The sequence below is a fragment of the Dendropsophus ebraccatus genome, chromosome 12 (assembly GCF_027789765.1).
Source record: "Dendropsophus ebraccatus isolate aDenEbr1 chromosome 12, aDenEbr1.pat, whole genome shotgun sequence".
NCBI classification, from domain to species: Eukaryota; Metazoa; Chordata; class Amphibia; order Anura; family Hylidae; genus Dendropsophus; species Dendropsophus ebraccatus.
Window position 1 is genome coordinate 45,060,273 of NC_091465.1, and position 24,979 is coordinate 45,085,251.

The window sequence follows — 24,979 nt, forward strand, 5'->3', positions numbered from 1 at the left end:
GGGTAAGTATTCTTATTGTACAATGCCTTTAATTTAGTCAGCAAAAAGTTGTGATAGGTCCACTTTAAGTATACACTAATAGGAAGATATCTGTCAAACAGGGTGGGTCTTGGTTCAGACAGAATGACAGGTTCTCTTTAACTATTGAGCTAAAGCTGCAACCACAGCAATAAATTGAGTTTCAGTCAATTAGCAGCAACACAAACAGTGACAGGGTATAGTCCCAGTGCTGCAGATATGAGGCTGCAGATTTGGTGCTGGGTTTAGCTATTTATAATGAATTACACAGCATATTTACATGGTGCAGAATGCATGTGTTTCACAGGTGGATTTTAGGGATAGTTTTCATTTGCAAGCTTTTTGTGACGTTTGTTTGCAGTGTATTTTTACAGCCTTATACAATGCACACACAGAATAAACACCAGAAAGGACATGGCACTTCTTTTTACACCTATAAAATGATGGAAACTATGCAGCGTTTCCCCTTCGAATTTAAGGTAATTCAATAGATAATGTATTGGGGGGATAAAATTTGTGCATTTCAAAGCATAATGCGAGCATTGTACACATCAGAATACATCTATGAATATACCATGTGAACATAGCCTAAAGCTGGGGTTATACACGAGCTTGGAGGTCTGCAGATACATTTTAGCAACATTTTAATGTAAATTACATTGAAATCAATGCCTACGAAATGTCTGTGAGTTGTAAGGTTCATTATATTAAGAAATGGCAGGCACTCACCCCAAGGTCATCATAAAGTTACTCTAGCACATCAGAATTGGAGGTGCTCAGCCGTAGAAAAAACCCTGCGAATGTCCAGTCATCCCATTAGAAATGAGGCACCCAAAACTCCTCCAGAATGATGAGACTAATAAAGTCATACAGAAAACCATTACTTCAAGTTATTGCTGCTAGAAGGGGGTCTACAAGCTACGGATTTAGGGGGTGTACTTAGTTTTTCACCCATGGTTTTACCATTTGGATCATTATCGTTCAATAAATAATGACAGGGTGGAACCTGTTGTGTGTTGTTGTTCATCTGAGATTGTATTTAACTTATTGTAATAACACTTTCTAAAGACCTGATATATGTATATGTGTGTGTGTTTGTACTTTTGGGCTAATAAGATCCCGTAATTGCTCATGTTTGACTCTCCAGCCTTGTTCTTTTCCCTCTTTGCAGAGCGGACCTGATTGCGTACTTACTGACTATGACAATCCTCTACCTTTTGTAAAACAGGAAGGTAAAAAGGGCACAATATAAAAAAAAAGCCATAAAAAAATAAAACAGCATGTGAAGGAGGCCTAATTGTTACCAAACCTAGTGAATCAATTCACTTGTCTCTATTTTAAAATACTGTATGACAAAATCGATAAAATAGTAAATGAATATTACATTTTCGGAGTAAAAATTGTCCTCCTCACATGCCCTTTCTATTATACATACATAACTTTGCCGTTTGAACATTTTAATATGATTAGACTTCTTCCTAAAGGTAGAAAAAAAAGTGTCTGTCTTGCTCTTTCTAAAGTGGCCACTTGGTGGCAGCATTTCCCCATACAAGGACAATCACATCATACATTGAGCCATGCATTCATCATACTGTTCTGCAGTGCACCACCAGCTGAGTGGTAACTGGATAAAAAATGGCCAGATTGTCTTCTTTTTCTATAGGGAGATCCTAGAACGCTGACATGGATATTGAGAGAACGGTCATGGTGAATATCGTGACGAATTCAGAGGTCCTGTGAGTGACACAAGGTGACGTATTATGTAAGTATGCTTTTTCCCCGTAAGTGTAACAGGCAGGAATATAAAGGCACGTGATATTTAGGGTTGGTATGTTGCACTTCAGCATAGGTTTGTAAAGTTATACTGCCCCTAGGTGGATAATAGGCGTAAAGGCCTTGTGCATTTAGCTAGCAAGGTTACCTGTGTAAAAGTGAGATGTTGTTTGAGCGGCTGGCTGCTAAGGGAATGTTTTCTAATAGCCTGTTGCTTTGCTGGATTATTGTGTGCATTACATATCAGTTTCATGTTCAATTCAGAAACTTTCATATAGCTGCAATCATTTATTCTTACCATCCAGCAAATACAACTGCATATGCAATAAATAGCTTCTATATCTATCATATTATGCTATAAGTCTGCGTTGGCTGCTGAAGGCAGGCTTGCTAAATAAATAATCAATTTACATGATCTAAAAGTATCGTATATGTATTGTCCACATTCATCTCATTGGTTAAAGGGGTTATCCAGTGAAAATCTTTTTATTTTAAATCAACTGGTTTCAGAAAGTTATATAGATTTGTAATTTACTTCTATTAAAAAATCTCAAGTCTTCCCATACTTATCAGCTGCTGTATGTCCTGCAGGAATTGTTTTCTTTTCAGTCTGACACAGTGCTCTCTGCTGACATCTCTGGCCGAGACAGGAACTGTCCAGAGTAGTAGCAAATCCCCATAGAAAACCTTTCCTGCTCTGGACAGTTCCTGTCTCGGCCAGAGGTGGCAGCAGAGAGCACTGTGTTAGACTGAAAATAAAACAACATTTCCTGTAGGACATACAGCAGCTGATAAGTATGGGAAGACTTGAGATTTTTAAATAGAAGTAAGTTACAAATCTATATAACTTTCTGAAAAGAAAAAGATTTTTTACTGGATAACCCCTGTAAGGAATCTAAATATTACAATGAATTAGAATGACTCCATGTTTCCCTAATTCTGCACTTTTGTGCAGAATAGTTACATAATAGCAAAAAATTGTAAAAAAAAAAATACTGAAAAACTACCTAAAAAGTCTCCCTAGGTGGACTCTACTGGACTTCTCTTGTATGGATCTAGTATATGGACTTTAGCATCCCAGGAGTGATATAAAAATGAGAGTAGAACTTTTGTTGATTATATATAGTTAAAATGAATAGAAGAGAATGTAAAGCAAATCAGACCAATTATACCAAACTGGTGATAATTTTCCTATGTAGGTTAGTATGTATTAACTGAAACAGAAATAGCTGTGTACGGGGGTCTAATCCTGGGTGAGGAACAGCCAAACCCTGCTATAGGTGAGCTTGTAGAAGACAGCTTCATGTCACAGGTAATATACAGGGGTTAATGAAGCCACTTTGCTGCCTGAGATGAACTACAGAAAGGCCCCCCCCATTTCCCCAATATATATATATATATATATATATATATATATATATATATATATATATATGTTCTTACTTTCCTTTTTGAACAGATGGTCATACAGGCTAGTATTTTAAACAGTGACTTATATCCAGTGGCTCACAGTGACGTCTTCTCTCATTGGTTAGTTAGTCCTCCCCCAGTAAAGCATATCAAGTAAACCATGTAGGTATCACCCCCACAGATGTCACCCCCTGTAGCTAATACGCATGTAGGTTAGGTGTTACCCCTCATGTAGACTACGCCAGCTGTAAGTAATACCCCAGTACTCAGCCCCCTCCCCATGTAGGCATCCCCCCAATAGATAGCCCCCCTCCATGTAAGCATTCTCCTTCGCCACCCTCTCCCCTGTAGATGATACCCCAGTATTATTTATCTGTGAGCACTCCTTAAAGGGGTTATCCAGCGCTACAAAAACATGGCCACTTTCTTCCAGAGACAACACGACTCTTGTCTCCAGCTTGGAGCTTAATTGCAAACCGCACCTGACCTGGAGACAAGAGTCGTGTTGTCTCTGAAAGAAAGTGGCCATGTTTTTGTAGCACTGGATAACCCCTTTAAAGAGCCAGTCACAGCACCTGGTGGCCAGGTGGACCTTGGTTCACCAGGTGCTGCCTCTGTTCCTGCTTCCTCCCTTTTCTACAATAGATTGTGCCGCCTAATGCCATGTCTCAAGGGGCCTCATGGCAGAATTGCCCCTGGTCCTACACTACAGCAAGACTAAGCTCAGCAACAAGACACGGTCTCTCTCAGGCAAAGATTTTAGAGCACACCCAAGCTTCAAGATGAGGCTTACTATACTGGGCCAATAGTTTTCCGAGGGCGCAGTCTTATTTCTATGCTTCAAAGCCGATCAGGTGCTATTGGACACTCAAGTAAGCGTGCCTCTGACACATTCTCAGCGGCTTAGCCGAGACTGTAAGAGATAGAAAAGAATATAGAAAGGAATATCTTCTGAAGTATATATATAGCCTGACTAGTTGCATAATTAATAAAACAAATTAATTTAACAAATTTGACTTTAAGATGAGTGAAAATGCTGATCTTAAAATTTTTTGCATTTCTGTTTTTTTAGATTCTTGCAAATTCCCCCGATTACACTGATTCATGTATAACACAGAAAGATGATCCACCCTAATAGTCAGCTGATCGCAACGGGTCTGAAACCCAATCATGCGAGTTTGCACGTGTTCTCTGAGAAATGTGGTATTACATAATGTGCACTGCAATGAATAGGCGACCATGTAACATGTGGCCCTGCTAAGTAGCCCAGAGCAGGAGCCACTGTTGGATGCTTATAGGCAGTAGGGAAATAGGGTCTGCTAGAGGGAAATTGTGTGTATTATTACAAATCTGAGCATTATTTAAAGGGGTTATCCAGCACTACAAAAACATGGCCACTTTCCCCCTCTCTTGTCTCCAGATTGGGTGGGGTTTAAAACTCAGTTCCATTGAAGTAAATGGAGCTTAATTGCAAACCGCACCTGAACTGGAGACAAGAGAGGGGAAAAAGTGGCCATGTTTTTGTAGCTCTGGATAACCCCTTTAAAGAGACCTGTGTTGTTGGACACACATATCATACCTCTGCCCTGGCCTGACTGTGAGTATGATGAGCCGACAGCTGTCAGTGTGGGTTATCAGACTCAGTCAGGCCAGGACTTGTGACCGCAATATAGAGACAAAAATGAATCCATATAACCTTAGATTGAAACCGTCCTTTAGGGTGGGTTAACACATAGTGGAATCGCAGAGGATTTGACGAGAAATCTGCTACGATTCCCGTACTGTCAGTTTCAATTGGTTTACATACTCGCAGCGGAATTTTCAACCCGTTGCGAGTATGTAAACACTGTCCCCCTTAACCCGCCACGACCCGGTGAATACTTTACGGCTCCACGCTCCGACTTGCGTCTGGGGCTCCCGACTCCCTGATGTCCAGCTCAGCCAATCAGTGCGCTGTTCTGCTGCAGCCACTGATTGGCTGAATGGGACATCAGGGAGGCCGGAGCCACAAAAGCAGGCCGGAAAACAGAGGGGTAAACTATTCACTGGGCCGTGGTGGGTTAAGAGGGACAGTGTTTACATACTCGCAACGAAATGAAAATTCTGTTGCGAGTATGTAAACCTATTGACACTGACAGGACTCCCAAAGTTCTTGAGAAGGTGGACTCTATCTCCTCGCATTGTGGCCGGCTCTCCAATCATTTTATATAGGGTTGCCAAACTTGCTAAGTTCAGCACTCAGGAGCATTTGGTAGCCCTATAAAGTATAAATGGAATGTGCAGGAAAGGCACCTGAGTCTCCATTCATTGTAGGGAGATTGTGTCAGGATCGGTGGGGCTCTTGTCAGTCGGACCCCCAGCGATCAGCTTGTTATTCCCTATCCTATACACAAGGCATGACAAGCTGAGATGGGAATACCGTTATATAGGTTACATTTTTCCTTTAATTTTACAAAGTGAAACTTCAGAATATGACATACTTTGGAATAATTTAATTTTCAACTCCTACTAATATTATGCTTTAATGTGTCATGCCTAATCTTGAACATTTTTTCTGTTTGAAAACAAACACCATGTGTGAGTGGTGAAATCTATCACGGTGAGTCACTGATGTGAGATAACTATGACTCCGACACTGCTGGCTGACTGCTGAATTTATAAAACGCTGAGATTTTTAATAGAGAAACATCAGCTTTTAGCAATCTTAAGAACGGGAAGGTGTATGTTGCTCATATTATACAAAACTTCAAGGCAAAGTTAAATCTACAGTTTGATTGATCTGATGCCTTAAATTAATATTTGTGTGAATTGGGCAGTCAGGGCAAGGGGGGAGCTAGCTTGATGGCTGGATGGTTAAAGTGACTCTGTACCCACAATCTGAACCCCCCCCCCCCAAAAGCGCTTCTACCATTTCATTGCTGCTTTTAATGTAAGATCTGTCCTTTGGCAGGTGATGCAGTTATTGTCCTAAAAACAACTTTAAAACCTGCAGCCCTGTGTCAAATTGGCATGGCCTAGATTACCCATGCCCTAGGATTGCGACACCCCTCCATCCCTCCTCCACGCCCTCCTCATCATTAGGAATGCCCCTGGAACATTTTCTCCTATTCCTCACCTGTGTGAACACTGCACATGGGCTGGATTGTTAAGGCACCTGTGCAGTGTCAGACACTTGACGAATAGGAGAAAATGTTCTAGGGGCATTCCTAATGATGAAGAGGGCGGGGGGGAGGGATGGAGGCAATCCTAGGGCACACACACTCTAGGCCACTCCAATTTGACACAGGGCTGCAAGATTAAAAGTTTTTTAGGGCAATAACTGCATCACATGCCAAACGGACCCCAGGACAGATCTTGGATTAAAAGCAGCTATCTGAAGGTACAAGCAGTGTTTGGGGGTCAGATCGTGGGTACAGAGTCGCTTTAAATAGTGCATGTTGGGACTAAATGGTAGAGGAGCTGCTTCAAATTTGGTTGACAGAAAACTTGCCACTAAGCATTGCCCAGCCATCATTTTAGGCATCACTTCTGAGGCTGGTGTACCACACCATATAAACTGGGTTCAGTTTATATAAGAAGGACATGGCTGAACATGGCTGAGGACGTGCAGAGGAGGGCCACAAAGGTCATTAAGGGAATGGGTGGGTTACAGTACCACGACAGGTTATCAAACTTGGGGTTATTTAGCTTAGAAAAAAAGACGTCTTAGGGGCGATCTGATCATAATGTACAAATATATGAATAACCAGTACAGAGATCTTTGTAGTAATCTTTTTACTCCTAGCTCTGTAACCATGACAAGGGGGCATCCTCTACGTCTAGAGGAAAGAAGGTTTCACCATCGGCACAGACGCGGATTCTTTACTGTAAGAGCAGTGAGACTATGGAACTCACTGCCACATGATGTTGTCATGGCTGACTAATTATAGTGTAACCAGGGCCGGGACAAGAAGTTTTGGTGCCCTAGGCAGAGAAGGCAAATGGCGCCCCCCCCCCCCCCCCCCCCCCCGATCCCAGTGTTATAAGAACTGGTGCGCCACAGACAGTATAATGCCCTGAAAGTGCCCCCACACTGTATTATGAGCCCCAATACATACAGTAGTATTTGCAGTGGGTATCCAAAACCTGTAACCTTGGTGTCTGAACACCTTAATACAACCTGACAGTTCTCCCCCCTGATTTTTTGAAAGCAATGTTCCAGTACCGAACAAAACTTCAGAGGGAAATGTGTTTCGTATACCAAGGTGTTACTCTATATACAAGAGCATAGTCACCTATATTACTGTATATACACTAGCATAGTCACCTATATTACTGTATATACAATAGCAGTCACCTATATTACTGTATATACAATAGCATAGTCACTTATTACTGTATATACACTAGCATAGTCACCTATATTACTGTATATACAATAGCAGTCACCTATATTACTGTATATACAATAGCATAGTCACTTATTACTGTATATACACTAGCATAGTCACCTATATTACTGTATATACACTAGCATAGTCACCTATATTACTGTATATACAATAGCATAGTCACCTATATTACTGTACATACACTAGCAGTCACCTATATTACTGTATATACACTAGCATAGTCACCTATATTACTGTATATACAATAGCATAGTCACATATGTTACTGTATATACACTAGCATAGTCACCTATATTACTGTATATACACTAGCATAGTCACTTTACTGTATATACAATAGCATAGTCACTTATTACTGTATATACAATAGCACAGTCACCTATATTACTGTATATACACTAGCATAGTCACTTATTACTGTATATACAATAGCATAGTCACCTATATTACTGTATATACACTAGCATAGTCACCTATATTACTGTATATACACTAGCATAGTCACCTATGTTACTGTATATACACTAGCATAGTCACCTATATTACTGTACATACACTAGCAGTCACCTATATTACTGTATATACACTAGCATAGTCACCTATATTACTGTATATACACTAGCATAGTCACCTATATTACTGTACATACACTAGCAGTCACCTATATTACTGTATATACACTAGCATAGTCACCTATATTACTGTATATACACTAGTATAGTCACCTACGCTTTTCTATTCAAACTGTGAAACATGAACACAAAAAGTAGTGTGAACCTGAGCTTATACATACCTTCCAGTAATATACAGAGAAAAAACTACATACTGTATACAGACATGTTTATGTATATACACACAGACACACACATTTATGTATACAGACTTTTGTATGCGCATACATTTATGCATATACATACACTTACACATGCACACATTTATGTATACAGACAGGCAGTATATATACATGTATACAGGCACACACTTATGTATACACACACACACACACACACACACACACACAGATACACACATTTATGTATACAGACTTTTGTATGCGCATACATTTATGCATATACATACACTTACACATGCACACATTTATGTATACAGACAGGCAGTATATATACATGTATACAGGCACACACTTATGTACACACACACACACACACACACACACACACACAACAGCTACCTCTCATCTAGGGGTGTACTTTCCATTCTGGGACTGTCATGGAGGGGTCTGCTGGTGATGAAGACAACAATGCAGATGAGAGGCCCAGGACAGACAGAGCTGCAGACACTTCCTGGTCCCCATGTGCTGTGTGGTCTCTGCAGGCTGCCATTCTTCACCTCCTCCTCTCTGGCCCGACAGCTGAGCAGCTCCCACAGGCAGGCGGATGTGCAGCAGGGGATGAGTAATGCTGCACATTCCCCCATGCTGCCGTCCTGCACCAAGTCAGACGCCTCCTGGGAGTGGGAGCTCAGCCAGAGCAGTGTCCTCAGCAGGAGGCCGCCCCTCCCCCCTCCTATGTACAGCAGCAGCTGAAGACTCACAGGCTGTGAATCTCCGGACATGGGGCTGATGTAATCAGCTCCTGTATGCTGCTTCCCGGTTCGGCCTGGTGGCGCCCCCTGCTGTTTGGCGCCCTAGGCCATCGCCTACCCCTGCCTACTCTTTGTCCCGGCCCTGAGTGTAACTATCATCTTGCTTACGTGGCAGCATACGATTTGAAAATGTCGACAGGTCTGTTGACCGGTCAGGTTTGAAGCGGACTACAGACCTGTCGACATTTACAAAGCGCATGCTGCCACATGGGCAAGATGATAGTTACACTTTAATAAGTCAGCCATGACAGCATCATGTGGCAGAGAGTTCCATAGTCTCACTGCTCTTACTCCCAGAAGCTCCATAGATTGCATTGTAAGTGTATTATAAAGCAGTCTATGGAGCTTCCACCAGTTCTGTAGACCGGTCACGTTAGGAGCGGACTACAGACCTGTTGGCATTTTGAAAGTGCATCATGCCACGCGCACAAGATGATAGTTACACTTTAAATAATTTCAAATGAACCTGGATGCTTTGATCCAGGGATTATTCTGGTTTCCATTTTGGAGTCAGGAAGAAATTTTCTCCCTGTGATGGCCATTGCTATTGGCATCTGCCTCATAGGGGGTTTTGCCTTCATCTGGCTCAACACAGTAGGGTTATAGACTCTATAGACTGCAGCTCTTCAAGGTCCGCAATTAGGTTTCCGCTATTCTTACACTGATGCCCTTAAGGTTACTTGAAGCTCCTGAATGCAATCTACAGGATTTTACACACACTTTTACCAAAAACCTTCAGCAATTCTTTTTTAACTACTTTTTGTAGCTTAAATGCTCCACGAAAACAGCATCTTCATGCCTCATTTTTTGTCACATCGACCCCCCAAATCGTTCTGCACTTTGCTAATTTATTGAAAAAGAAAAAAAATCGAAAATGTTGCATTGACCTAAGTATTCAGACCTTTTTTTTTATCACAGTCTCCAGTTTTGGATATGATGGCAAACGGTTTGCAGACCTGGATTTGAGAATTTTCTTCCATTCTTCTTTGCACATCCCCTCAAGCTATGTCAGGTTGGATGGGGACTGTCGATGGAGCCATTTTTAGGTCTCTCCAGAGATGTTCTATAGGGTTCACAACTTTGGCTTGGCCACCCCAACATTTATAGTTGTCCCCAAGCCACTCCCGTGATGTCATCTTGGTTGTATGCTAAGGGTCATTGTCTTGTTGAAGGTGAACCTTCAGCTCAGTCTGTTTTTCATTAAAGGGGTTATCCAGTGCTACAAAACCATGGCCACTTTCTTTCAGAGACAACACGACTCTTGTCTCCAGTTTAGGTGTGGATTGCAATTAAAGGGGTACTCCGGCCTGGGGGCATTTTTTTATATGGGCGAGGAGGAGGTGGCTGAGGGCAACGACGTCCACTCACCTCCCCAGTTCCAGCGGCGGTTCCCGTATCGCGGCGCTCCGGTCCCCGCTGGCCGTCCGCTTCCTGGTGTCTGACACAGGCTCGAGATGTGATGTTTCAAGTCCGCTCAGTCAGTCAGTGACGGAGGTGGGATCCCGCCTCTGTTACTGACAGGCTGAGTGGACTTGAAACGCCATGTCTCGAGCCCATGTCAGACACCCGGAAGCGGACGGCCTGCGGGGACCGGAGCGCCGCGATACGGGAACCGCCGCTGGAATCGGGGAGGTGAATGGACGTCGTTGCCCTTAGGCACCTCCTCCCCGGCCATATAAAAAAAGCCTCCAGGAGCAGAGTACCCCTTTAAGCTCCATTCACTTCACTAAAACTGATCAGCAAAACCCTGGCCAAGCTTGAGACAAGAGTGGGGCTGTCTCTGGAAGAAAGTGGCCATTTTTTTTGTAGCGCTGGATAACCCCTTTAAGAATATTTCTGTACTTTGCTCCATTCAGCTTTCCCTCTACATTGACCAGTCTTCCCCTCTGATATGCATTGCCAGCTGTGACACCTTATATAGATAGGGGCCATGTCTTTACAAATCTTGCCCAGTCAGCTGAATTTATCATAGGTGACTCCAATCAAGATGCAGAAACATCTCACAGATGATCAAGAGAAATGGGAGACCCACAGAGCTAAACTTCATGTGTCATAGCAAATTGAATACTTCTACCCACAAATTGTATATTTTCATTAATTAACAAACATTATTTTATACCTTTTGCAGTACTTTATCCAACTCCTATACAAACTTTACTTATAATTTAGAAAATTCCACATTTTCCATCTGGCAGACATAGATAGAGTTCACATCACTGCCAAGTAATTAGTGTCTTTTTGATATTGTGTGTTTACACCATTCAGGTTTTTTCTTTATGACATGCTAAAAGCTCATAATATTAATAACTGTGCCAAGCTGTGTGTAAAGCTGGGTTAGGCTACTGTTCTGCAAAATGTCCACTCAGCCCTAATACAATCCAGATGTTTTCTGATCAACCTCTGGGGATTACCCCTATTCAGGAATTTCCTACACATGTAACCGGCCTTGTGTCTGTGTCCTTAGTGCCACACAAGTATCTGATATTAGTCATATATTATTTTATAAATATCAGTTAGTGATTTATCCACTAAGATTTAGTGTATCCATTTTTCACATACTAAAGATCTAGCCTAATGTATGATCAAAAGATGTGATTGGTCTGATACTTATTGATAGCTATGGCAATGTAAGGAGTCCTTGTAACATATCTCCAACAGAAGGGTATGTTTACACTGAAGGGTATGTTCTTACTAAATGTGGCGGAATCCCACCTGCCTCAGTGTTCCATAGTTTGTCTATGACAGGGCTTATGCGCTTCCGCTCCAGCTGCTTTCCGCGCAAAGAATTGACGTGTAAATTCTTTGCCCGGAGAGTGGCGGGAGAGGAGGTGCGTGAGCCCTCCCATAGACAGGCTATGGGACACTGAGGCATGCGGGATTCCACCCCTGTAGCATCCCCCATGAATAGCCCCCCTGTATCCCCCAAGAAAAGCCTACCCCTGTAGTATCCCCCATGAATAGCCCCCTGTATCCGCCATGAATAGCCCCCAGTATCCCCCATTATTAGCCCCCTCAGTAGCCTCCCTCATTATTAGCCCCCTCAGTAGCCTCCCCCACTAATAGCCCCCTCAATAGCCTCCCCCATTAATGACCCCCTCAGTAGCCTCCCCCATTAATAACCCCCCTTTAGCATCCCCCCAAAAAAAGTAATAAAAGTGTACTCACCTGGCACATCGCTCCCCAGCAGCATCTCTCTCCTCCTGGAGCTCGGGCTTCTCTCTTCTCCTGGTCACTGCTCCTCACTCCTCCGTGCTGGTGTGCATCCCGGAAGTGACGTCACGGGTCACAGGGCACTCTAGCAGACATGCCTGTGCGAGCCACGTCTGCTCCAAAATGGTGGACATTTAAAAGGGGCAGAGCGGCCTACAATAGATCTGGCCCTGTGGTCCTTTGCTGCACTGGGGAGAAAGTGCAGAGGTATGCGGTAGCAACATTATAATAGGGGCAATAGCACTAGGCCCCGGGCAGTTGCCCAGATTGCCCTCATTATAATCCGCCTATGGTGTGAACATATCCTAAGGCTTACCGTCAGTCTTCTTCTCAAGCTCCCTCCAGAATGGTGGTACTGCTAAAACAGCCATCTGATACATGCAAGTTTCAGTGATAGAGTCCATGAATGGAAAGGGAAGCTTCCAAAGGTATTTGCTAACTGGTTACCTGGACAGATACACCTGGACAGATACCATACATTGGTATATGTCACCCATTGGCTTAAATTGGACCTGTTTAACAGATATATTTTACATATTTTAAATGGAATCTCCAGGTAGGGAATAGTATGGTTTACTTATGCTATTCCACACCTAATGTTATTGTTGTATTCTTACATACACTAAGTTTTATCCTCCATCTGACAATGGACCCTATGGACCTGTCCTGCATATACTGTACATTGGGAGCAATATAAAAATGACATGTGATACACAGTATGATAGACTATGATGTGCCTGGGAAGCATGGCCTTCTTTGTATAGGCTCTGTGCACACAATATAATGAGTTTATCAATTAGATGCCGTTGTCAGCATAGGCCTATTTCCATTCTTTGCAGATACTCTACCCTTGACACAATATTTATTATCACTGGAAACACAATGTCACTGCCATACATTGGGGGAACTGACAGGCTGTTTTACAACCCTGGACTGCAAATCTTCCTCTCAGGAGACTATGTTCCCATTTTAGCAGATTCTATGCTGCTAAAAATGCTACAGCAGCCGAGCAGCCTTCTACCTTGTTGTTTGCTGTGTGATCGACAGGAAAAAGACCTCAAATAATTTGTAAAACTTTACTATTATAACTTTGTTATTATAATAATAAGAAAAGTATAAAAAGACAGTAAAAACATCCGACACTGTGAAGTATATTCCACCCAATCACATATACATATCACATAGTAGATATACAGTAGTTCCCCTAACACACATTAAGCCAATCGACTGATCAATTTACATAAGCTGAACAGACCTCGTTGTAAGAAATGGAGTCGTGGATTCGTTGTATCACCACTAGCGATGATGTAAGCCGCACTTGGGAGTGAAGTCTAAGGAGCCATTGGTCTTTACTGGGATAGATTTGATGCAGCAGGCGACCCCCAGGCTGTTACCCCTGGCTTGGCTTGCTAGTGGTGGCGGGCGAGGTGCAGCTGGAGACAGGTAGGCAGGCAGGCTGGGGCTCAACAGGACTTTCGGATGGAGCCGAGACAGCAGTCAGATAGCTAGAACCAGGAATTGCTTGGACCAATAGTCAGGAAACAAGGGCAGGAAACACGGGCAGGAAACTCGGAGAGCTCGGACCACACGCCATAGGAAGCATGCAGAGAAACAGGGAATGTCAGGACAGGTCCTTTATTTATAGGGCAGGTGTTTAGTGCACACACAATTAGGTACGTACTGCACCTTTAAATCTGTGACAGCTGGCGCACTTGTGCCCTTGGAGGTGGGGATGGATACCGGCCGGGACAGTGATGAGGCACCCCCAGGGGCCGAAGTAGCAGCAGCACTGTGCTCTGCACATGGGGTACAGCATCTGCAGAAGACAGCCGGGAGAGAGAGCGCAGGTGCAGCTGCGGCCCCGAACATGGGATGTTGCTGCAGCCCTAACACTCGTGAATGTAAAACCAAACAATACATGGCAATGCATCACTTACTCTCACTGTCCCAGATCCAAATGTTTAAAAACATATTCACTGGATAGAAAATAAAAGCTTGATGGGTGTCTGTCTACATGGACCCCCTACTTATCGCAAGAACATGTTTCCTGTGCGCCGCTGCTACTTTCAGTCCCTACACTACAGATGAAGAAAGAAACCAGCGCACTTTTCTATCTTTATTATTTCAACTATGACCTTGCAGATGTGCAACCAGCACTCCAGTAAAATGGGGGACATGTAATGACACCCTTCATTCACTATAAAATATAAGGTGAAATTGGAAATAAACAATATGCGGCATGACAATGAAAAAAAAAAAACTAATTTGGAAACTTCTGTTGTTAGGCCATGTTCCCACTATGTATAACACTGGCCGCTCTATGACCCGGCTGGATCACAGAACAGCCGGTGTTATTGAAGATCATCCCGGCCGGTACTGGAGTTATTTAATGCTGAATCCGGATGCGGGTGCACCCGTGTATCCGAATTCACCGCTGCACACAATGGAGTGTGCGGCCGGAGCCGCACACTCCATTGTGTGCAATGACATGTCCTTTTTTTTGCGTGGCCACTAGTGATCCCAGCCAGAGCGTATACCATGTGTATACACTCCGGCAGGGATTCCTTCAGCTGCAGCACAATGTAAGTTAAAGCGACTCTGTACCCACAATCTGACCCCCCCAAACCGCTTGTACCTTCGGATAGCTGCTTTTAATCCAAGATCTGTCCTGGGGTCCGTTCGGCAGGTGATGCAGATATTGTCCTAAAAAACTAATTTTAAACTTGCAGCCCTGAGTCAAATTGGCGTGGCCTAGAGTGTCTGTGCATTAGACTTGCACCACCTCTCCGTCCCTCCTCCCCGCCCTCTTCATCATTAGGAATGCCCTAAGCAGGTATTCTCCTATTCATTAGCTGTGTGAACACTGCACATGAGTTGGATCGTTAAGGCACCTGTGCAGTGTTCAGACAAGTGAGGAATAGGAGAAGTTTTGCCTGGGGCGTTCCTAATGGTGAAGAGGGTGTTGAGTAGGGATGGAGAGGCGGTGCAAGTCTAATGCATAGACACTCAAGGCCACGGCAGTTTGGCACAGGGCTGCAAGTTTAAAATTAGTTTTTGTAGGACAATAACTGCATCCCCTGCTGAACGGACCCCAGGACAGATCTTGGATTAAAAGCAGCTATCTGAAGGTACAAGTGGTTTGGGAGGGACAGATTGTGGGTACAGAGTCTCTTTAAGTATTAATCACGGTCATGTTGCAAATCGGCAAAAACGGCCATGAGATGAGTAATACTTAACTTACGTTGTGTGAACATAGCCTTGCAACGTTTACTGTGCAATAATATGGCCATGTTATATTCTGTGGCCCAGCGCAATGAGAATGATAACAAATCTATATACTTTATTGTATGCTTTACCTCATTGAAGAAGATAAACATGATTTTTTTTAAAGTCTCCTTAAAGGGGTTATTTTGCAAAAATCTTTTTCTTTCAAATCAACTGATAACAGAAAGTTATATAGATTTGTTATTTACTTCTATTTTAAAATATCAAGTCTTCCCATACTTATCAGCTACTGAATGTCCTGCAGGAAATATTGTTTTCTTTTCAGCTTGACACAGTGCTCTCTGCTGACATCTCTGTCCTACACAGGAACTAGAAAGCAGGGAACAGGAAAGGTTCTGTCTCGGACACAGGTGGCAGCAGAGAGCACTGTGTCAGACTGATAAGAAAACATTTCCTGCAGGACATACATCAGCTGATAAGTATGGGAAGATGTGAGATTTTTAAATAGAAATAAAATTACAAATCTAAATAACTTTTTGAAACCAGTTAATTTAAAGGAAAATAATTTTCGCTGGATAACCCCTTTAGTGTTTTAAATAACCCTGTTCTGATTCCTTTAACTTTTTAGGAGGGGATTTTGTAATCTACACAGCAGTTTGAGGCTCATTTTTTGCACCATGATCAATACTTTTTTGTATAATTAGGACATTCCCCACCCGGTAATACCAAATATGTTTACTGTTTTCTTTTTTGTTAAATGGAAAAAAGGGGAGTATCTTGAATTTTTTTTTTTTTAAATTCACAATTGTTCAGACCCCTAGGGAAAATGTATAAGCAATCATTCAATTAATATAATTAGTAGCCAACTACTGGCCTGGGGCTTTCATGTCAACACATCAAACACTTAGTGCCACCATGTTGTACAGGTACTGTATGTCATGAGCTTGTAAAGTTGGTTGTGGTTCATTTGCTTCTACGGGTATGACAGATAGGGTTTTTTTAGGTTGGAGAAAATAGGTAAGACTGCTGCCTTTTCTGAAGAAAATCAGTGACAGTACTTGATACGTATATTTTGTCTTCTAATAATGAGTATAAGTTCTTTCCTTGATGAAATATTCAGCTAAAAATTAGTCATTCATTTAAAAATAAAGAAATAAATCAGAGGATTTATTTTTGTTTGTTGCAAATGAATGACTCTTATTAGCTTAATATTACATCAAGAAAAGAACTTGTACTCATAATTACATAGAAGACAATATATATGTATCAACTACTATCATTGATTTTCTTCAGACTTTTAAAGGGGTAGTGCGGCGCTAAAAAATTATTCACAGAATAACACACATTACAAAGTTATACAACTTTGTAATGTATGTTATGTCTGTGAATCGCCCCCTTCCCGTGTCCCACCCCCCCCACCCGTGTACCCGGAAGTGTGGTGCATTATACATTACCTGATCCGTGTCGAGGGCCATCCACCATTTTGTGCCAAACGTCATCTTCGGACGGACGGCCGAGTCGCTGCCGCCCGCCCCCCCCTCCGCCGCGTCACAACTGTGCTCAGCCACGATTGACTGAGCACAGTTATGCTCAGCCAATCGCGGCTGAGCGGCTGATGACACGGCTGCGTCATCAGCTGCTCAGTCGCGATTGACTGAGCACAGTTATGCTCAGCCAATCGCGGCTGAGCATCGGATGACGCTGCAGAGGGCGGCCGGCATTCGGAACAGACGGAGCTGTTCGCCGGCCGAAGAAGACGTCACTGAATGAAGATCGGAGACGGGTGTCGGCACGTGACAGGTGAGTATAGCGCACCACACTTCCGGGTACACGGGCGGGGGTGGTAGGACACGGGAAGGGGGCCATTCACAGACATAACATACATTACAAAGTTGTATAACTTTGTAATGTGTGTTATTCTGTGAATAATTCTTTACCGCCGCACTACCCCTTTAAATGCCTCCTAATAAATCTGGCAAATTTTTCAGCATCTAGCAGTGAAGAATTAGGGTGCGTTCACACCTACAGGATCTGCAGCAGATCTGCAGCAGATTTGATGCTGTGTTCAGTTATTTAAATGAAATCTGCTGCAGATAATCAGCTGCAGATCCTGTAGGTGTGAACGCACCATTAAAGTACATGCCTGCTAAGAGCAGTTGTTTGCCTTTTCTCCTCCTTAGTCATCCCCTGCATCATTTTAATAAGAACAATGCTTAACCCTTTCCCATTCATGCCACATAAATGAATGGCTAACGCACTGTTCATTGTGCCAGTCGCTGTCATTTAAACTTCCCTCCAGTAGATAGCCTTTGTGATTTATAACATATTTATAAATCACGTTAGTTTCCAAAGATAAGTTAGAAGAACATGGCCACTAGATATATTCCTTCTTTACACTTCACTGTCCACTTCCTGTTGTTAAAATCTGTCTCGAGTAACAGCTAGATCAGGACAGAACACAGAAAGTGTTGGTTGCGTCTAACATGTGCCATGAGCAGGAGTGATAAGAGAAACAGATCACTGATCTCAGGGAGACCAGCCACAGATAACAATGCCGGCTGCTGGTTAAAGCGCTCAATGCAGTGAAATCCTAGGTGCATTGCTCCCTGGGAAACATGAATATACAAAAAAAATATGCAAAAAGCCTCATTTAAGAGTCTTGAAACACAGGACTACCCAGATATCCCTCCAGGAAGGAGTGAGAAAGCCTGGGCTGTGTACCTTCAGCTGAGCCAGTCTGCCTGCTGAAAATGATTCTCACTGTTCCTCAAAGGTATATCAAGGCTTTCCTCTTATCTATGAATATAAAAAAAAACATGTACCTTTAAAAACAAAACAAAAAAACTTTGAAATTATAGGTATGCTTTAAGATAGATAGATGAATGGTTGATAGATAGATAGATAGATAGATAGATAGATAGATAGATAGATATGTGTCTATTATGTAAGTGTCTTATCTACATTCTTGATAGAATCCAAGCAGTTTGTTGAAGCCAGATCTGTAATGAAGTCAGCTGTTGGTATCTGATAAGACCATACCCAGATAGCTGCTAATGTTTTTAAAATCCTGTTAATCTCCCATAAAACTGATGTTAGGTTATCCAAGCAGATAATCAAGGCATTTTAATCAGCTTTACTCATTCTCACACCATAATAAAAAGCCTGGCTGGTGTAGCGGAGCAGACATCATCCCCCAGCTCATCTTTAGTCATATGATTTTTAACTCTGTCTTCCTGTCATATCATCTGTTGCATTCGTCACGTAATAAGCTGTGACCATTCCGAGTTATTCTGTATGGACTGACTCTCAAGAACGCTGCATGTAAGTACACTTGTTTATCAGCATTACCTGTTTTTTTCCCCCCTTCCTTTTTTTTTTTTGTTTCCACAGTTTTACTTAGAAAATGATGTCTCAGCAGTTTATATAGTTAAGCTTGCTGGATCATGGATTATTTTTATATTATGTGTTGTAGATCAGCCATTATTATATTAACAATCTGACAAACAGCGATCTATATCAGATGTAACAGGGCTGTTTGTGGTTTTACGAGGACCATAGATAGATCTGCTATAGCTCTGCTCAACAAACACATAAAGGCATCAGTGATGGCCCCTTTAAAGTGGAGCATCCACAAACATTATATCAAGCATCTTGCTTGCTTAAGCTAGTCGGAGGCTCAAAGCAGTAAACACATACAGGAAATGTATTGTAGTTTATGTGATCTATTTAATTTAACGGATGTTTCTTTATTCGATTATAATTTTATATGACTGTCAATTTGCTCATTTCCACTGATACGACTTTATGTATTCCATCAGTAAGATGGAGTGATTTCTATATTAGGGTGGATCTCACATTCAAGGGGGAATATTATTAACCAGTTCTCAATCTCTACACTGTTGTGATGAGAATTTCCACAGATAGCAGAGATGGTGAACTTGGTAGACCATTATCTCTTAAAGGGGTATTAACAAAAATGATAAACATTTACGGAAAATCTAAAAGATATGCTATAAACGTCTAATAGATGCAGGTCCTGTCCCTAGCACCCACATCTATGTGGAGAACAAGGAACTTTCAACCCACCTGAGGTAGTTAGTGATGAGTGAACATCCCAATGTTCAGTTCAGACCCCGAACACAAACATAAAAAAAGATGCTCGTGATCGCCGAACAATCACCAATAAATAACGTACGTACGTTTCAGTCTACGCACATGCGCACAGATTATCAGGTGCAAAGTGTAAATTACGCAGTTGCGTACGTTCGCAAGTTCAAATATTTACAAAAATGATCGTTTAACAATTCCAATCATCGAACAAATTGTTCGTAATAGGCAAAGACAAACAATTACGGTCATGCTCCTACAATTAGCTCACATGTTCGCTCATCACTAGTGAATATGCCTATACTGCAGATACCCCTTTTATTATCCTTATACATTGTACTGTTATAGGTACCTTCTATAAGCAGAGAATTGCATTGCCTATGGAATGTCATAAACAGAATTATTTTGTTTTACTTGTTTTTGTTGATTTCCTTTATTGGTAAATATCTAAGCCTCTGATCATATTCCCCCAATAAAGTCTATGGTGCACTATGACCTCAGTGGTCAGGTATTGGTGGGCTTTACAACTACCAGACAATGTAAAATTGGCTAAAATACATGTAAGAAGGATTTGAATTGCCCGCGAAGAACCTTGATGTGTACAGTTAGGCTGGGTTCACACTGCATTTTTTTCAGTCCGTTTAACATATGTTTAATGAAGAAAAACTTATGCAAAAACAGATGCAATTGTGTGCAATCCGTTTGGATTCATTCTTCCATTGACTTCCATTATAAAAAATATTTGATAAAAACTGAATTTTTTTTCCTTTTTTTTTTTTTGCCTACACAAAAACATGGCTGACCACGGTTTTGTGTACGTTAAAAGTAACCATTTAAAAACGGATACGTTAAACGGACTGCAGTGTGAACCCAGCCTTATTTAGGTTATTGCATATTGTACATTGGGAAAGTAGAGTTTTATCAGTACTTTCATGTTTGTATCTGTTTCAGAAAGCACTAAGAATGATCAAAGAAAGATAAACTCCTCAAAAATGTTTCAGGAAAAACTAGACCTATGCTCCTCACCTGAACAAAACTGATGGCAAATTGAAGCATTTAGAGAGTTCCTTGTAAAGCTTTGTACATGACAAGATAAACTGAACCACTGTTAAAGGAATACAAAAAAAAACAAAAATTCCCATAAGTTCATTGATTGGCTATGCCTCGCAAGAAAGATACATTTCTTGCAGTGACAAAGAATGGTGAGATGGTCTGCAGCAACATATGAAAAAATGGACGTAAATTCAATGGAAAATTCAACGTAAGCACTTATGGCTCTCTAGCTCCTCTATCCAATATGGAATTAAGCAGGAAGAACAGGTCCCTCCTCTCTGTGGTATTGAACCTACTGGCTCTGAGTTTCTCTGTGGCAGCTTTTTTTACAAGTTACTGGTGTGAGGGAACCCACAAAGTGGTAAAACCTCCCTGCTTGTCAGCTGTGAAAAGTAAAAACTGCCAAGTGCTAAGTATAAACAGCACCACCACCAACAGCGACCTGACCGACATCAACGGAACCTTGGACCAGAATGTGGTTCACTATAACTGGGAGACTGGGGATGACAAATATGCCTTCAAGTACTTTCACACTGGCTTCTGGTTCTCCTGTGAAAAGCATCAAGGGGGTAAGTACATAGAAAGCAGTGGGCAGGATTATATTCTGGATAGACAGTTTAGTGCAATAGATTGTATTAAAGGAGAAGTCTGGCGAAATTTCTTATTAAAGTATTGTATCCCCCCACCCCGCAAAAAAAAAGTTATATCACCAATATACACTTATTACAGGAAATGCTTATAAAGTGCTTTTTTCCTTGCACTTACTACTGCATCAAGGCTTCACTTCCTGGATAAAATGGTGATGTCACGACCCGACTTCCAGAGCTGTGCGGGCTGTGGCTGCTGGAGAGGATGATGGCAGAGGGACACAGGGCACTGGAGGGACATTAAGCATCCACCTGCCATCATCCTCTCCAGCAGCCACAGCCCACACAGCTCTGGGAGTCAGGTCGTGACATCACCATTTTATCCAGGAAGTGAAGCCTTGATGTAGTAGTAAGTGCAGGGAAAAAACACTTTCTAAGCATGTCCCCAAGTGTATATTGGTGAACTTTTGGGGGGCATCACCTAACAAAATGCTAAAGTGCCACATCTTTATGCCATGTTTTTAAGTGATTGCAGCCTACAATAAAGGTATGGATGGTCTCACTGTTTACATCACTGAGCTGGGATTGGTTGCTATCAGCAGTTTACACCAGTGTATATTTTACATCCTTTGATAAATTTCAGCCAAATAGTCTGTCTGAGGCAGACTCTATGAGAAGTTTGAAGATCAGACTGCACGGAGGTAAGTGTAAGACCTCTGGCAGTAAGAGATAACAATCAGAATCCCTGCAGTCACACCGATTGGAAAGTGACTCAAACTGCTTCTATCACATTTAAATGCGGCCTAATAGCGGCATATTAGGGGTTAGTGATGGGTGGCAGCATAATCTCTGCTTCCTATCATTGATGGTAAGGACAGGGCTCCAAAAGCATGGCGTACTGTACGTAATCGGTTGTCTGGTCTTAGGCAGCCATGCCATATCTGTATGTGGTCGTCTGGGGGTTCAAGCTGGGTTCACACTACGTATATTTGAGGCTGGATGTTTGAGGCTGTATAGCAACCAAAACCAGGAGTGGATTGAAAACACAGAAAGGCTCTTTTCACATAATGTTGTAATTGAGTGGATGGCCGTCATTTAATGGCAAATATGTGCTGTTATTTTAAAACAACGGCTGTTGTATTGAAATAATGGAAGTTATTTACCGTTATATGGCGGCCATCCACTCAATTACAACATTGTGTGAACAGATCCTTTCTGTGTTTTCAATCCACTCCTGGTTTTGGTTGCTATGAGGACCTGACATGAGGACCAAATACAGCCTCAAATATACATAGTGTGAACCCAGCCTTATAAATGTGTTTTTTTGGGCAAAATTTGTTTATGGCCACACATTATCAATATTAGTGGTCCACTGACACTCTGATCATCAGCTGTTTGCCAGAGATGTGTTATACACAGTGAAACAGAGCAGGAATCCGATAGTCCCATACATTGGCCATGCTGGGTCAAGGCAGGTCAGCTTCCATTAATGTGAATGAAAGATAAGCTGCAGTAATGCTAAAAAATAAAATACTAAAATAAATTCAATGATCCTAGGTTATGTTTACACTGCATATTCATTATTTTTTTTTTTACATTTGCACTAGAAAAAAGATACTGAACGGCGCACATTGTGTCAATCTGTCAGGTTCAGTGTATATAAAGAATGACGGTGATGGTGCCGCTCACCTCAAGCAGTCGTGCTAAGAGCATGGCACCACTGAATGCTTTGAATTAGCTGTGTGCTGCCCCTTCTCAGTGCCGGAAGATCCGGAATGGTATGCAGAGCGTTTTGACATGCTAGAGGTCCAGCAGTGTCCAATGTCCGAGAGCTTGCAGGCCCTGACAGGCCGGATGGCAGTAAGCTTACTGCCATCCAGCCTGCAAGCTCCCGGAGATTAGACCTCTAGCGTGTCAATAGGCTCTGCTTCTTTTTACATTTAACATATACATTTTATATTCATAATAAGTATAAGGTTAGTTTCACGCACACTGCATCACAGCAGATTTCAAGCTGTGAGTTCTGTAGGGAAATCTGCTGTGATGCTCTGTCCTGTCATTTCCTATGGCTCCACATTCTCGCAGCGGGTTTTCATTCCACTGTGAGAATGTGGCCCCTCCCCACTTAACCCACCGCTGCCGGGCTAATACATTACCTGTGCATGCTCCCGCCTGCTTCTCCAGCTCTGGGGTCACTGACGTTCCACTCAGCCAATCAGTGCGCTGTGCCGGCACTGGGACGGCAGTGACCACGGAGAAACAAGCTGAAGCACGAACAAGGTAATGTTTTCTCTTTTTAGCCGGGAGATGCTAAGTTAAGTAACTTATCTCAGCGGGTTTCGCTGCAGAAATATCGTGAAATCCGCTGCAATACGGTACGTGTGAAACTGGCCTAAATGTATACAGTATGTTAAATGAATGCTAAAAACTTATTCTGCTGTATGCAATTTCCAATAAAAAATGCCCTGCAACTTTTTTTTTTGCTGTATTAGACTGATGTATACAGCAAAATTAGATGTACTGAAATGAAAATAGTGAAGGAAATGCAGTGTGAACCTAGCCTTCGTGATCGAGCATATGTGATTTATGATGAGATATGATATTCTATGTTATACTTGGACCTGTCTGAAAGAAAACAGGGGTGGTAATAACCACTAGGTAAAGAGAGCATGGGCTGGATTACCTGGGCTCTTGCAATTCTGGGGAACACTCCCTGGACACTTGAGCCTCAGTTGCATGGTAACAATAGGCTTTTATCTCGGTGATGGAAAGGACAAAATACAGCAAGTATGCCCAGAATCATTATAACTAGCCACACCTAGCCATGTGCTTATTTACACCCCTATTTTCCTACTGACAGGTCCCCATGCACAAAATGAATGTCCACTGAACTACAGTATCTACAGTAATACGTGCACAGTGTAACACATATACAGTTTCTATGCTGGAATGCATTTGGAAACATACACATTGTTATCATGTTGTATTTTGTTTCAGAAGAAGCATGCCGCAGCTTTATCGAATTATCTCCAGAATCCGAAAAAGGTATATGTCAACAGCTTTAACATAATATGTGTGTTTACAGGTTTACACTACTGTGTTACTCACCATACTTATGTCTTTACAACTATAGCAATGATTATGGACGTGTTTCTCTCTCAAAAACACAAAACAAATATATTTAGGGTGCGTTTACACGTAATGGAATTGCAGCAATTTCACGCTGCGAGCTTGTAGCGAAATACGCTGCAATTCCCCTCCTGTCAGTTTCACCATACTCACAGCAAAATTGTTAGCCCACTACGAGTATGTAAGCGGCAGACTCATTAACCCCCCCCCCCCCCCCCCCCCCGCGGCCCAGAACATACATTATGCGTTCCAAATTGTATGCAAATTGTATGCATCTGGATGTCCCACTCAGGGTTCACACAGCGCACTAATTGGTTGAGCGGGATGTCAGGACACCAGAAGCCACAGAACAAGCCAAAGAGCAGACCGGGTAATTTATGCACAGTGTTAAGGGGGCTGCCGCTTACATACTTGCAGCGGGATGACAATTCTGCTGCGAGTATGTAATCCTATTGAAACTGACAGGACAGG

At 42.2% G+C, this 24,979-nt stretch overlaps 1 protein-coding gene across 2 annotated transcripts in view; it reads left to right on the forward strand.

Moving 5' to 3' along the window:
- The first annotated feature begins 1,690 nt into the window (after positions 1 to 1,690).
- Positions 1,691 to 24,979, forward strand: part of LOC138769074 (germ cell-specific gene 1-like protein) — a 31,070-nt gene continuing 7,781 nt past the window's right edge. For both annotated transcript variants that reach the window (XM_069947275.1, XM_069947276.1), the window contains exons 1-3: positions 1,691 to 1,780; positions 20,691 to 21,361; positions 24,377 to 24,424. In XM_069947275.1, coding sequence (XP_069803376.1) covers positions 21,037 to 21,361; positions 24,377 to 24,424 — 373 coding nt within the window. In that variant the 5' untranslated portion in view covers positions 1,691 to 1,780; positions 20,691 to 21,036. The remainder of the gene's footprint in view (positions 1,781 to 20,690; positions 21,362 to 24,376; positions 24,425 to 24,979) is intronic.